Below are 14,049 nucleotides of genomic sequence, written 5' to 3' on the forward strand. Positions count from 1 at the left end.
GCTACCAATCTCAGACTAACACTCGTCCCTCTTTGAATGCACACGTACACACACCCGCGCAATCTATTGCTAGTCCTCTCTTCATCGCTGGATACTGGATACACCTACACGTTCGCCTCGCTAGCCCACTGAGTTATTTGTCTCGCTAATATCTGTCGCCCTTTGCCCATCCTCTGCTAACGAACCTCACCGACGCTGTCTTACCTCTCACCATTTTGCAAACGAACGTGTAAGCACCGAACGAAACAACGCGTGCTTACCTTTTCAGCGTTCATTATCGTCGTTAGAAGCGACGCGTTGATAGAGCAATCGTGTGTACCTTCAAGATTTATGGAGGATAAGTTTAGGTTGCAAATGACAACGAGTGATTTTACAAATTTTATTATAATTTCAAAAGGAATTACAGTTGATATTGTGAGAATAAAAGAGAGCGATCCACGTGAGAAGGTAGTTGGTCGCCTTAAGATTGCAGCGATAGGAGAGGAGAGGCCGGTACCCCATCGAGATCGGTATCTATAGACTAAATCGTCCCTCGAAGGGATCCGTCATTCTAACACAAGGATCTCGGATTCGATGGAACTGCTCCGTCTCCTCGGCCGCCTTAATTTATCCAGCTCGACGCCGAGGAAGCGCGAACTCTGCAGTCCGCTTTGAATTGTTCCACTAATTCCAGGTCGGGACCACCGTGAAACCGAACATCCCTCCTTTTTGGCAAACACAGCAACGTCCCGAACTATCGAATCTGGGGACAGAGAGAAGAATTTCCAAGTTCTGTACTTCGCCGACTCTATGGAAGGATCGCTGGTATTTATAGAGCGGGGAACATGGAACGAGAAGCGTGTCGGTAGCAAAGATAAAAGGTCTAATAAGTTCTTCGAGTCGGATCTAGTCGGTTCGCCGTGGCAACAGAATAGCGGGATACGATGATGCCGAAAGGAATTACTAGCCACCCGCGTGTGACATAAGTCTTTCCCATAAACGGTCTGTACGCGGCTCGAGATAGCATTCGAAGCTAATAAATAGCGATTGGCGAACCGTAACCGGTGTTCGTGTCGAAGCGGTCGACTGACTTACCGCCTTTCTACGATCCAGCCTAATACATCTAATGAGTCTAATCTATTTTCGTCGATTTCCCGTCACGATCTGGCGCGGCTAATCGATCAGTAGCTTCTATGACTTCCGAAGAATGCGTCATCAACTGCGGAGTCGCATTTTCTTCCAACAGACACGTACAATTTCATACCGATCCGATGATAAATAATATCTGTCTCGGTTTACCGAAAGCGGGTGTCGATGATAGAAGCCGCGATTCTCGACACCTGTTTCGAAATCACCTGATCCGCACTTTTCTTCGACCCTAAAAAGTCCGTCCGAGTGGCGGGGTGCTGTTCGAGTAGGTGTACACTTTCGTAAGGGTCTATTGTCGAGGCAGCGACGCGTCGTGTCTACAGCTCACGCTTGGCCGGATACAAATGGAGAGAGGATGGTTGGTTTTCGCTCGCGCGCGCGCGTGATCCTGGAGGTTACAGGACGGAGGGAAGAAAATAGAAGAGGGACGAAGGGATAGATAGAGGACGGATCGTCGGATGGGGAGACCCTGGAGAAAGGAGAGGCGAAGCTGGAAACTGCTATATACAACCGTCCTAACCCAATACAGGCTATTAGGAGGAATAACCTGGCCTATGGCGGAGTCGGTAACCCTATATCCTGGTGGCGGCGTCTTTTGATCCACCGCGGTACCCTCCACCTTCGACCACGATGTTCACCCACCGCCGTGCCTTGCCGTGGTCCATCCAGCCGAGGACAGGCTACAAGAGTCTCGAATACCTCTCTGGATACTCCCGGTGTCCGATCACCGCTAGTGCCACAAGAGGGAGGGTAGCATCCTCTCGGTGAGTGGCTCTGCACGGCCACGCTGCTGTTGGCCCGCGTGTTCGCCGCTACGGAACCCTTCTTTTCCCTTATTCTCCCCCGCGTCATTCGTTATAAATGCGAGACATCGCTCGTTCGGACTTCTGCATTCGCGTATACCACTCTACGCTAGGGGTATTTCACTTTACGTACTTCCAGCTTTGTCGCAAGGTACTCGAGGAAGTTTCTACGAATGTAGACTTGTTGTTTTTCTTTGCGTTTAATTCAGAAGAAGAAAAGCGACGACGTAACGAAGGCTCTATCGAATAGTTAACAGGCGTTCCTTTCGTCCTCGGATCCGTTCTGTGTTCGGGTTTAACACGCATATTGGCTCCGGTTACCCGCGGACCGTGGCTCGTTGAAGTCGTGTCCGATCTCCCTGGAGCCAGCTTCTTCTACCTTCCTTCGACCTCGTCGACGCACTCTCGCCGAGCGTGTTTCGCTCGTTCTCTGGTTTCGAGGAAACACGCCGAGGTTTCGGAGACCTTTACGGGCACGGCTTAATGGCCGGGTATGCGGTTAATGGACACAAACACCGCCCTCGAACTGGTTATGTCTCATTTACCGATTAAGATTACATGACACGGGCCCTCTCGCGTTCAACTTTCTTTTTTCTCCTTTATTTACCTCAACCTCGAGTGCATCGTGTGTGGAGGAGCTGTATAGCAATAATTTTTTCATCCGACCTGTCCGAAGACGAAGACGCCTTCGGGATCGGGTGATTACGATACCCGGGGAGGTTCGTCGGCAAATTGAATCGCTTCTCGTTACAGTTTCCTTTTCAATTTGAAGTTCTAAAAACATCGAGTAACGACAGTGGTAAACGCGCTGATTGGAATCTCTTCGAGCTACTTCGAAGCGGGGGTGCTTTTTTTTTGTCAGTATTAAACAGAACGCTTGATTATCTGGTCTTCACGGTCGTGTCACCATCTACGGCATACGCGATTTGATAAGCGACCGTATTACGATCGGCAGAACGCGTGTACGGATTCGCGTTTATTAAGCCAACAGTCGATGCGTCTCGTTGGAATGTCTCTTTATAAGAAGCTGAATATCGAATCGAACGAAATCGAGACCGCGCGATATCCTTCTGCTTTAATGCTAATTGAAGATACAAGCTACGATTCGAAGGGACTGCTCGACGTTCGTACACTAAGTGGTCGAGATTAATTAACACGATACTAGGTCAGCGCGAAATGCAAGCAAGGCATAAACTGACTTTCCCGTGCCGTTATTGGCTCTGTTAATGGGAATTCGTATCGACGTCCTTGCAACGAATTGCCCTCGTCACGATCGTCTTTACAATATTCCCTCTGAATTATGCAAATGTCAAGTACGATTTCTACGATTCCTTTCGACGTTTCATTAACTGGCTCGATCGCAGCTTTCCAAACATGATCTTTTTATTTCCACAGCCTTGGACGTTCTCCGATTTCTTTCAATTTCACCGTTTGTGGAATTTCTACGTGAAAACTGGAAATTCATTTTATTAAATTTATTTATTAAAATTCTTCGTTTAACTGGCTTCCACAAATTACAAAATAAATCTTTGATCGTTTCCTCCAAAGGTACTGCCTCACGAAAACGACTTGTCACTGCGAAGAAAGGCTGAAGCTCGATGTCGAAGCACGATCAAGCATCAAACCGTGCACGCACGCACACAGTCCTCGTTCTTCTCGCGATAACGAGACCCGTCCTCGCACCGGATGCGACGATTATCCTTGCCGATACAACGAGTCGATCGTTAAGGAGATGTCGGCTCGGTTGTTCGTGGAAACGGCACTCCGACACCGGCTGCGAATCCTTCTCTATACGTTCAGGATCCTCGTCGATGCAGGATGCATCTCCTTGGTGCACCTTGATTGGATGCAGATCATGGTCGATGAAGCTGCGCTCTGACCTTCTCGATCTCGCTAATAGAGACGAATCGTATATAGTAACACGTTTTGACGTATTACGTTATATATCGAACGGAGCGATAAATTTCGATCGAAGCATCCATTAATTCACCCTCGCTATCGATAATCATTCCCGTCGTTCGTCTGCAAATTAATTTCGTTTGAATATCGGTCAGCACGGCTACGTCGTTTCGTACTCGAAGGTCTTTTCTTTCGCGCCACCCCCCGACTGTAACCGGGGTCAGAGGAGGTGTTCGAACGTAAATGCTCGTCATTATTTATAATTTTCCGCTTGGTCGGCCCCGGCACCCTTCTGTTTTCACGGCTTGAAAGAATAGGTATAAGAGTCGGGGGGCTTTTCTTCTGGCGGGTTCGTTTCGTTTCTCTGGACAAACCGAGCCGAGCCGAGCAGCGAGCGTCAACGAGACGTGGAAAAGAGAGGGTGAAAAAGAGAAAGAAGAGGAGGACACGGGCCGTGTTCGCCCCCGCAAGTGGAAGAGGCGTCGAGAGATGCCCGTCTCGATAATACCTGAGACAATGACCGACCGGCATCGTTACTCGGCTGGAAACGCGCATCCGCGACGACGGGGACACTCTTCTACACCTGGAATCAATTTATCAAAGAGCGAACCTCGCTAGACCAGAGCCGGAGAGACTCGTCAGCTTGCGATTCCCAACTTCTTTTCGCGTACGTATTGTTACCGGTAACGGGAGGAAGGAGGAAGGTTACGGTAACGATGGTGAACGTTCAATGGATGGAATCTGGAAACGGTTTCTTCCTCGCGTCTCCGTTTCCGACGCCTAGCCTCGTTGCGGTGAAGCTTCTCGTTGCTCGCCAACTGTACCCCATTCTCCTTTCGTCTTTTCATCAATTTACCAACCTTTGTTGCCGGTTAACGAATCCTCCCGATCTGTTTCGCAACACGGATTCTTAAGAATCTTTCGACGGAATATAACGATATATTTTCCGCGAAATTGATGAGATTTTCAAGCCGAACGAGGCCAGGAGCTTTAATAGCAGATTTTTCACCAAGATCCTCAGATGCGACCCGGTGATTAAGTCACTGTTTAAACGGACGAGAGAAATACTTAGTTAGCCTCGACTCACGCACGTACAGGTTGGTGGGCCCTGCGGTGAAGTCGGCTAACGAGAGCATGCCATCGTACACACGGTGTGGAGAGCTCGTTAGGCGGCCTACGCGGTTCACGCGAGTTACCGCCTTCGTTTCTCTTCTACGTTCGCGTTCACCAGCCTCGCCCGTCCGTCCGTCCGTTTGTCCGTCACTCCTTATTTCGTTTTCGCGATGTTCCGCGAGGGACGTTAACGACGACGACGTCGATCTATTTTCAAGATCCTACCTGCTGATAGCTACCGGTTCGTAGAGTTCATCGCGTATCTTTCCTTTTTACCCTTCGATTATTGCCTTCTCGAATAAGGGAACCAGAATACGCGGCGTACTCGGATGATAAAAGCTTCGAACTTTTATTTCTCTTTCTCGATCTCAGCGAGCAACCGTGAGGCAGAAACCGCTAGGATTCCTGAATTAAATAGGAACTCGGTAGCACAGGATTATTCAGCGTGTCGGTGGACAAGTCTCTATACAGGAAAACCCGCGTTCGTCGCTGCGAAATTGTCTCCTTTCGCGGCCGTTTCAACGTGTAGTCGAGCCGGCTACTATTAAAAGCGATTACTTATGCGACAAGCTCGCGTTAGATCTGGCTGATCGGTCGTGCCGATAGGCGATCTCGTCGATGCACTATTAGCGCGAACCGTGCGAGACCATTTTTACTCTCATTGAGATTCAGCTGGCCGGGAACATTGCTTTCTGGGAAAGCAACGCTGAGATCTCTCCTACTGGTATTCCGAGTCGTCGATCAACTGGCGACTTAAAGTATACCCGGTGCAACTGGCGAATGCGATTTCTTGCAACAGCCTCGAAAGTGCTGTACGCGTTTGTCTTTACGATTTAACGCGTCGCCGTTAATTCAATGTATATTTTGAATTCGACTGGAAAAAAGGAAAAATCGGGAAGGTAATTAATTCCTGAAGCGTGTAACAAACTTTATCGTCGTTTCAACTCGCCACTTTCCACGGCAATTTCGTCGTCCATGCAGCAATGTCTCGAGGCTTGATCCCCGCGGAAGGGAAGTTTATTTAAATAAAACCGACGTAAAGCTCGATATCGTCGTTCGGGTTTATGCATTCGCGTATAACAAGGCCCGTTTCGCTTTTAATGATCGCGCGTAAAACATTCGGCCTTGATTAAACGACACGTTCAGCGCGATCGTGTCGTTCGATGTCGACCAGCTGCACCAAGCAATCATAGATTTTATTTTTCCTATCGATTCCATGGACCAGATTCTTCTTTAATATCGATTTATCAAAAACTCTAATGTCTTTTGTTACTCGAGTTTTGTTTCGTGAAAATTTCGAGAAAATTGAATAAATTAGAAATCGGTAGTTAAATAATTAATCGGACGTTTGCAACGGGACCACGATGGATTGTCTTTCCAGCTAACGTAACAACCTGTTTCGCATTAATTGACCGCACGTTTCAGAGACGCGACGACGAGTTTCGGCAGCGCGTAAATTTTCATCGAGCCTCGTGTTCGGATGTTCCGTGTCAATAGGCGACAAATAATTAACGTCTCGAAGAAACGTTCCTCTCTACCAGCGCGACACTGACGACAGTGAATGAGTAACGCGAAATCTGTCTGTTGCATTCGCGTAATGAAACGGTTGTATCGTTGAAACCGCTGTAAATTTTCAATCGAGCAATCTGTAGGGACGGTACGAGTCGACGCGGCAATTAATTCACGCGTGTAATAAATAATTCTATGATAATCGCGATCTGTTAACCGCGCGCACACACCCTCTTCAATTAATACTTAGTTTTCGAGAACGTTATTTCCAATTCTACCCATCGTCTCATCTAGTTTCCCCCTCATAAATTCGCTCGTTAACCACAAGATTGAACAAGAAAAAAATGTCTGGCGAGATCCTAGCCAAGCCCGTCGAGCTAGCAGAATATTTCGCGCTAATTGTCAGAAGGTTATCGTCAATCTCATTATACGCATACCAGCTGCGTGTATCGTTGCGTTACGGTTGTACGCGGCTGAATCCTGCTGCCTGTCCACCGGATCCTCGTCGAACGAAGAAAGAGGAGCACGCGTGAAGAACGGAAAGAGACGGTGACGGCGAAGGGTAGAAGGGTTAAGGAGGCGTGCAGGGAGGTTTTACACGAGCGAACGTTCCCTATGCTCGTTTAGTTGGTTCGCGCGAACGAGGGTGATGTCACCGTGCCTGTTCGATCCGCTATCGCGAATTTTAATGATGGTGCAAATGTCTTGGCGGACCGGCGCTATATTATCTTGCAGTTTAGGCCGGATGCGAGGCCGCCCACGCTCGCCGAGGCCACCATTCCTCGCGAGACACGTCCGCCGCTACCTTCACCGCCAAATTTTTACTTTTCTCCTTTCTTCATCCATATTCCTTTTCTTTTCGATTTTTCTCGCTTCTTTATACAATTATGGAAAATTTAAAATTGATCCGTCTTTTAAATGATTTGAACGAAAAATCAAAGGGGATCGTTTCCGGTGTCCAAGGTACTGCACGACAGAACGGACGAACAATGGGGATAAATAATCGAGGATCGTGGAAGGTTAACGTATCGGAGAGGAGTCGTGGGGCAAGGGTGACGTTAATTTACCCGGTGAAACGCGGTAAACGAGACTTACGAGGCACGAAGTGGTGAATGAAAGGAACGAGAGGCGTATACTCTACTCGAGATTCTTCGCCGCGATTCTGTTGGCCCGGCAGGAGCAAAACGAGCAACAGGACGCGGTCGTATCACGCGATTCCACCGGCAACTTCGTAAATTTCAATTTATACCCGTGTCCGTTTGGTCCTGTTCATCCGTTTAAGTGCCACGCGAACGGTGCTACTAATGCGACCGAAAGAAAAACCAAGCGATTTCTCCGCTTAACTCTCGACACGCACGTCAAAATATCAATCGATTCGACTGGCAAGCGCTATTTTAACGTCTCCTTTGAATCGTTCAACCATCGTCCGACCGTCAGACCATCGGCTAATTATTTTAATCTCGCGCTCGAAGTGATTGATAGCGATCCCTGCCAAATACGGATTAATTGGAAATACGAACTCGCTCCGACACGAAAGTTTACAAAGTAGAAATGTCCGTATAAAAATTGTAAGTAAAATTGATAGCAAATCGAACACTGAATACGCGTGCTAAGGTAAATTTGTCGAGATTAATGAGAATTATATACATGCTCTGTAGAAACTGAAACCGCGACATTTTCCGAAAATGAAGAGGCTGCGGTAGGTCGAGGAAACAGCGAATTACGAGCAAAAACAGTGATCGAGAGGTTTCGGTGCACGGTATAGGGTGTAACGCGTTATTACCGCTATTAAGGTTAATTGTTCCTCTTCGAGTGAACACGAGGCGAACTCGGTGGCCGTTGGAGACGATCAACGTCTCTCGTTGAACCATAAAATCGCGATAAATCGCGAACCGATGCGCTATAAATTACGCGAGAGAGGACGGCAACGAAGCGTGGAGGCTGCAAGATCGTACGCGATTGCCTTCGTAATTTATACTTTAAGAGTTAATATGAGATTGAAATTGAAAGATAAACGCCCGTTGGAAAGTCCATTAGGCACGCGAGATACCTTTTTTTTTTTACTGCCGTCTCCTTTGAAGCGACTTTATCGTTATTCTTCTACGAGTTAGCGAGAAGCGAAAAGGTACAAGCAATTTTCAGCTGAATTCATTTCAGCAATTTTCATTATGCATTACTCTTACCGCCGTCTGCTCATCAACGGCGAGGTAATCGAAACCAAAGAGGAAGATCTATTTCCGTTCGGTTAATCAGCGCTTAGTCAGAGCGGACACGATGCCGTGACGGTGTTCCGGCGAGGAACTCTGATCCCGATCCCGATCTCGATCGGTCGCGACTCGAGTTCGGATCGTTCCAGCGAGTCGAGCGATCCGCTTCCTTCCGAGAATCTGCATACGCGTACGCCGGACCTCCATTAACCGCCTCCCGCTATGGAATTACACGTGTCAAAAAAATTAACCGCCTCCTCTGGTCCTCGCCGCATGGATACTTATGTAGATTCGACGATCGAGAGAGCGAGAGACTGGTCCTCGGTAATAACGGTAGCCAAGAATGTAAATGAACCGGGGCGCTGGAATTCTCGGCGAGTTACTAACATTTCATACTCTGTCATTTGCAGAATTTTTCAAAGCGAAGGATTCTTTTCTGAAATTGTTCTTCGTCAACTTCGAATGTCGAAAGCGAATCAAAGTGATTACTAGTTTGCATCATTTGCAATCGCATCCCCGTTTCTCTGGTTGAGTCGCAAACGATCCGTGAGCTGGATGCATCGTCGTTCGTTTCCATTTTGCCTCTCGTACACGCCTTTGCGAGCAGCCGAGAAGCGGCTGCCGGTTTCGCGAGATACCATTGTGTCCCGTACACCGTACACCGCCTCCTTTTCCGGAAAATCGTTGCCCGTCGAGGAAAGCGGTGCCTTGGACCGGGAACTCGGCTGCGTTTCGAGGCGTGATTATCGCGATGAACCACGCCAGACGGAACGGTAGAGCTACGATTTTACGGTTCAGGTCTTGCCTCGGCGCAGATTTCAGATTCTTTTCGATTGTTACAGAGGCTTAGAAGGAAGGGTCGATCGAATGGATCGAGCGGATATACTGGTGCATCAAGAAAGGATTTGTTAACACGTTTATTTTATTAAGTAAAATACTGGTAATACATCATTGAAAGTGTTAAACATTTTCGAAACTTCACCGTTCCCTTTCTGTGCCCGTTTAAAAGATCATTTCGACTCGATGTTATCGAAGGAATTACCAGACTCGTTAACGTCCAGCGTCACCGACGTAATCTTAACTGCTAGATTCACGAGCGACACAGGTACGAGTCAATTAACGAGCAATTTATTAACTCGCGATCGGTGGATCGTTTCGATAGCAAGAAACTGTCTCGGTTCGCTTTCACTCGCTTCACTCGGTTCACTCGCAATCGGAACAGCGACACGCCGTTATCTTGGATCGCGTCGAGAGAAATCTTACAATTAGTATGCTAATAAAAGCAATTGCGATTTCCCTGGTAGCCAGACAGACACGGGGGATATCATTGATACCGGCCCACGACCGAATCGAGCCGAGGCGCAAATTTTCGAAGACGATTTCGTTGCGGTTAGTCGAACATTTCCGCTGAATCTGGTCCCGCAAGATACGATTCTGTATCATGCCTGATCCGTTGCTCGTCCGCAAGACGTCCGAATCCTGTTAACGCGCTCCACTACCTCGATTAGACCGTTCCTCCACCGTTCCCGACGATAAATCGCAATTACCCCGTGAAAGTACCGTGCAACCAAGAACCGTATTACGGAAACTCGTTGAAAAAACGAAAATAAAAAGAACAGTGCAGATGTTCATCAAAAAGGAAATTACAAACGGCGGGGCGTCGCGTTTCACCTATGTATTTCGAAATGCTAGACTTGGCGCTGATTCACGAATCAGTTTTTTTCTTCTTTCAAGTATCATTAACCTTCGAATGAGTTTCAATTAGTTATAATTGAAGTTTACTAATTTTAATATTTCCTGCGCGAATTTACGAATATTTCCGAGTCAAGGTATTCTCTTTGAATGACAAACGCGACGAGGAGGGGATTTTCAATGGGAGAATTTCAATCGCGTCCCCGCGCCAGTAATTTTTAATCCCGAAGAGGGAAACGAAGAAGGAGGTTCGAAATTGCGAATCCTGATCGTGGGAGCGGCACACAGAGATCCAACGACCAACTCGGTAGATCGTAGACGTATCTTGGGGCCGGGTGACGAGCCGTCAAACATTCCTAGGTGTCCTCTTCTCTTTCTCGCCTCTTTGTGAGGGGCGCGCGGTCGCGTTACAAATCCGGCAAACTCTCGCGAACGACGTCTCCTGAATTATTCAGTCAGACTGGTCGCGGTGTCCTACGGGAGTAGCGGGTTTCATTGCCTCTGAGCGAGCGCAAAAATTATACTGAATTTAGTCCCAAATTTCGTCAAAACTTGTATCAATTTTAGTTTCGATTACCGCCCCCTAGCATATCGAGGGCCTGGTACTCGTGGTTCGCAACAATGTTGCAAATTGGGTAGTTTCGGGATCGCGACGCAACAATGGTGCAAATCGAGCGATCGGCGAGGCGCAGCTTGCAACTCGAGAAATTCGGGGATCGCTGCATGTGTAACAATGCTGCAAATTGGGAAATCGCGAATGGTGGTTCGCAATTTCGGGGTCGACGCTCCAAATCGAAAAATCGCAGTTAGTATCACCCCTAAAGTGGCGATTTTTTAATTGAAAAGGCAAATAGCGTTTTGCATTCTACGACGATTTACGATCCTTCGCTTGTTATTCGAAAGAATTCGAATCAGGATACGTGACCAGTTCGGACAGATATCTTTTGACCGTATCGTTTTAGTATAAATAATCCAGTCAACCTGTTAATCAGTTTACGACAGATTAGACCGAAGAATCTATGAATTCGTATTCGCAGCCTTTTTTGTCGCGGTAGAGTAAGAACGGTTCCTTGAAGACGAGGGTGACGACAGGACGGGAACAACGGTCAGACATTAGCAGGTCAGTACCTGTCCAGCACAATCGCATTTCCATCGGCGTCGATCTGTTTATACACGATGCCAGACACGCCCGACAAATATTTTCCTTGGCGAAATTCTTCGTCGCCGTGGAACGTTTCCAGGGTGACGATAATGCTCGGGGACCGGGATTACCAAGCGTACAACCACCGCGCGTTTTAAACAACCCTCTCTGTATCCTTGCGTTTCGACTCGGTCTTCGCTACCTGCGAGTTGAAACTAAATTTTTCTTTGTTACACTCGAAAATACTATCGATCGTTGAAAACTGAGGAAATCGAAATCCGACGAGTAATAAACGACAATCGTCCGTGACGATTTCGCGCTCCTTCGCCGGAGTCAGGGTTGGTCAGACGCTCGTTAATCTTTTTTACGACGCGCCTTCGCGAAAAGAACTCTGCTCCCCTCTGAGGGTGACGAAGGAGGTGTCCCGTGCTAATAAATAATTTCTCGCGTAGTCCCTGTAGATCTGGCGATGATAACCCGGCTGATATACGTCGGACACGAGGCTTCGGGGAGGCACGCTTACACCGTACCCATCTCCACCGATGCACTTGAGAAAGAAGCGGCCAGAGTTAGTCCGCCTACGCGTGTACCGTCGTCGAAGAATGCTGAATGTTTGCACGAAAGGCAGTCTTCTTTTAATATGAAATATCAATCGTGCGACAGATTACACGTAAATTTTAATTAAAATCCAAAAGTGAATGTCGTTGTCTTCTCAACGTTTAATCGATTAGAGCCTGAAGAGGAGGCGCCGCCGAAACAAGAGTCAAAGGAAGAAGAGCATACGATACAAATATGGGGGCGACGAGGCGCCAGCAGAGTCAGCTCGAAGAAGAGGAAGAAGAAGAAGAAGAAAAAGGAGGGGAAAAAAGATCGGTCAGTAATTCGGTCCGTCTCGGTGTCCGTTGCCGATCCAGCACCTTCATTTCCCACGTCGGCGTCGCGATCGCGTATAAGCTTGCCGGCGCGGCGCGGCGACAGGGGTGCTGGTACAACCGTGCGAAGGGTAGGGGAAAAAGGGAAGGACGGCGATGAACGGCGGACAGCAAAGAGAAATACAGCCGCAGAAGGTGGAGAAGGAAGAAGAAGAAGAAGAAGAAGAAGCGAGGAGGTGATTTGGTATAGGGGACAAGGCATAAAAGCATAAGTAGCGGGGACTGAAGCGAGTCGAGGCGAAGCGGATAGCATAGGAAACGGCAAAGAGGGATGGGTACGGAGGTTGAAAGGGGACGAAGAGGGTCCTCTGGGGACCACCGCCGCCCTGGAGGGCCCCGCAACTCGGTGGTGGTATAAGAGTGCAATTAAAATGCCGCGCTAGCGCCACTCACCGGCAACCGCCGATAAATAAACGCGACTACCGCCTCACGACCAGGCGAATAAGTGTGCAGGAGGACTGTTCCGCACAGCCAACCAGCCAGTCAGAGGTGCTGCTTGCCAGCCTCCTCCGCAAAAGTCCTCTCTCGTTCCTTTCTCTCTCTCTCCCTCTATCAGTTCACTTTCTCGCTGTTTTGCCCTCTTACTCCGTTTAACAGTCCTCTGCCAGTGTTCGTTCTCTTCGTCTCCCCTGGTGTCTGTCTTTTTTCTTCTTCGTCTCTCTGGTACGCTTGCACACACATGCACACACGCACCTGGCCGCAGCAGTAGACAGACATTCTGCCTTCTGCCTCTGGCGCTCACAATAAAAAGGTGGAGACGTCGAGCCTGTGCGGCCATGTTCCCCATACCCCTTGTGCTCGGGGTCTCCGTAACCTCTCCCACCTTCACCGCCACCGCCACCACCGTTGCTGCTTTGCTTCGCCTCTGGCCATCCGAGAGATAGAAAAAACCAGCTAATGTATAGCCGCGATCTAATTGTTGGAATTATCGTCGCCTATGTCGCTGTAAGAAAGCACCGCGTTAAAGGGTTGCGGCCGCCCCTCCAGATTACTCCGCGCCACGCTACTTCAACCCTCCACTGACAGAGCGAGCGAAAGTCAACGAATTTCAGGATAGAAAGTAATTCATTGAAATTGTCAACGGTGGAAGAAAATGTCCAACACCCTGGTTACGCTGGCAACGATGAAGAATTATCTTGGACGGTTCGAAACGCGAGCCATTGTTCTGCCAAGACGGCCAACTTTCTGGTTTCTCGCTATCGCTCAATGAAAGAGTGCGGTAATTGCCGCGCTCGTTACCGTTCCTGCCGATGCAGTGCAATCGACGACCCTCCTGACAGTAAGATAATAAGTGGTTTTCCTTTCGGAGCGGCGGCGTACGCTCATAACCGGGCCCATTGTGCGCTTGTCTACTGTGAGAGTAGCCTTTTCGAGCCGCAGTGCACGTGAACCGATTGTAAAGCATCGTTGAATACCCGGGGATAATTAAGGCGCTACCGAGTATTCGATCTAATTGGTTGCACGGTGAAAAAATAAAGAAAAGGAACGTTTTAATTTGATCGAGAGTTATTTCGTTTCGAACTCTTAACCTTTAACGCTCGTGATTTACTACTCAAATCGAGGAACGTTTTGAGGGAAGATTTTTCCATCGAAAGATAAAGGTATCCGGTTACCAGTTCGAACGG

The 14,049-nt window shown here is 48.3% G+C and overlaps 1 protein-coding gene across 1 annotated transcript in view; it reads right to left on the minus strand.

Moving 5' to 3' along the window:
* Positions 1–365: 365 nt before the first annotated feature.
* Positions 366–14,049, minus strand: part of LOC114872341 — an 86,623-nt gene continuing 72,939 nt past the window's right edge. The window contains exon 4 of the mRNA XM_029179433.2: positions 366–742. Coding sequence (XP_029035266.2) covers positions 546–742 — 197 coding nt within the window. The 3' untranslated portion in view covers positions 366–545. The remainder of the gene's footprint in view (positions 743–14,049) is intronic.

The sequence above is a fragment of the Osmia bicornis genome, chromosome 5, assembly GCF_907164935.1.
Source record: "Osmia bicornis bicornis chromosome 5, iOsmBic2.1, whole genome shotgun sequence".
In the NCBI taxonomy this organism is placed as follows: domain Eukaryota; kingdom Metazoa; phylum Arthropoda; class Insecta; order Hymenoptera; family Megachilidae; genus Osmia; species Osmia bicornis.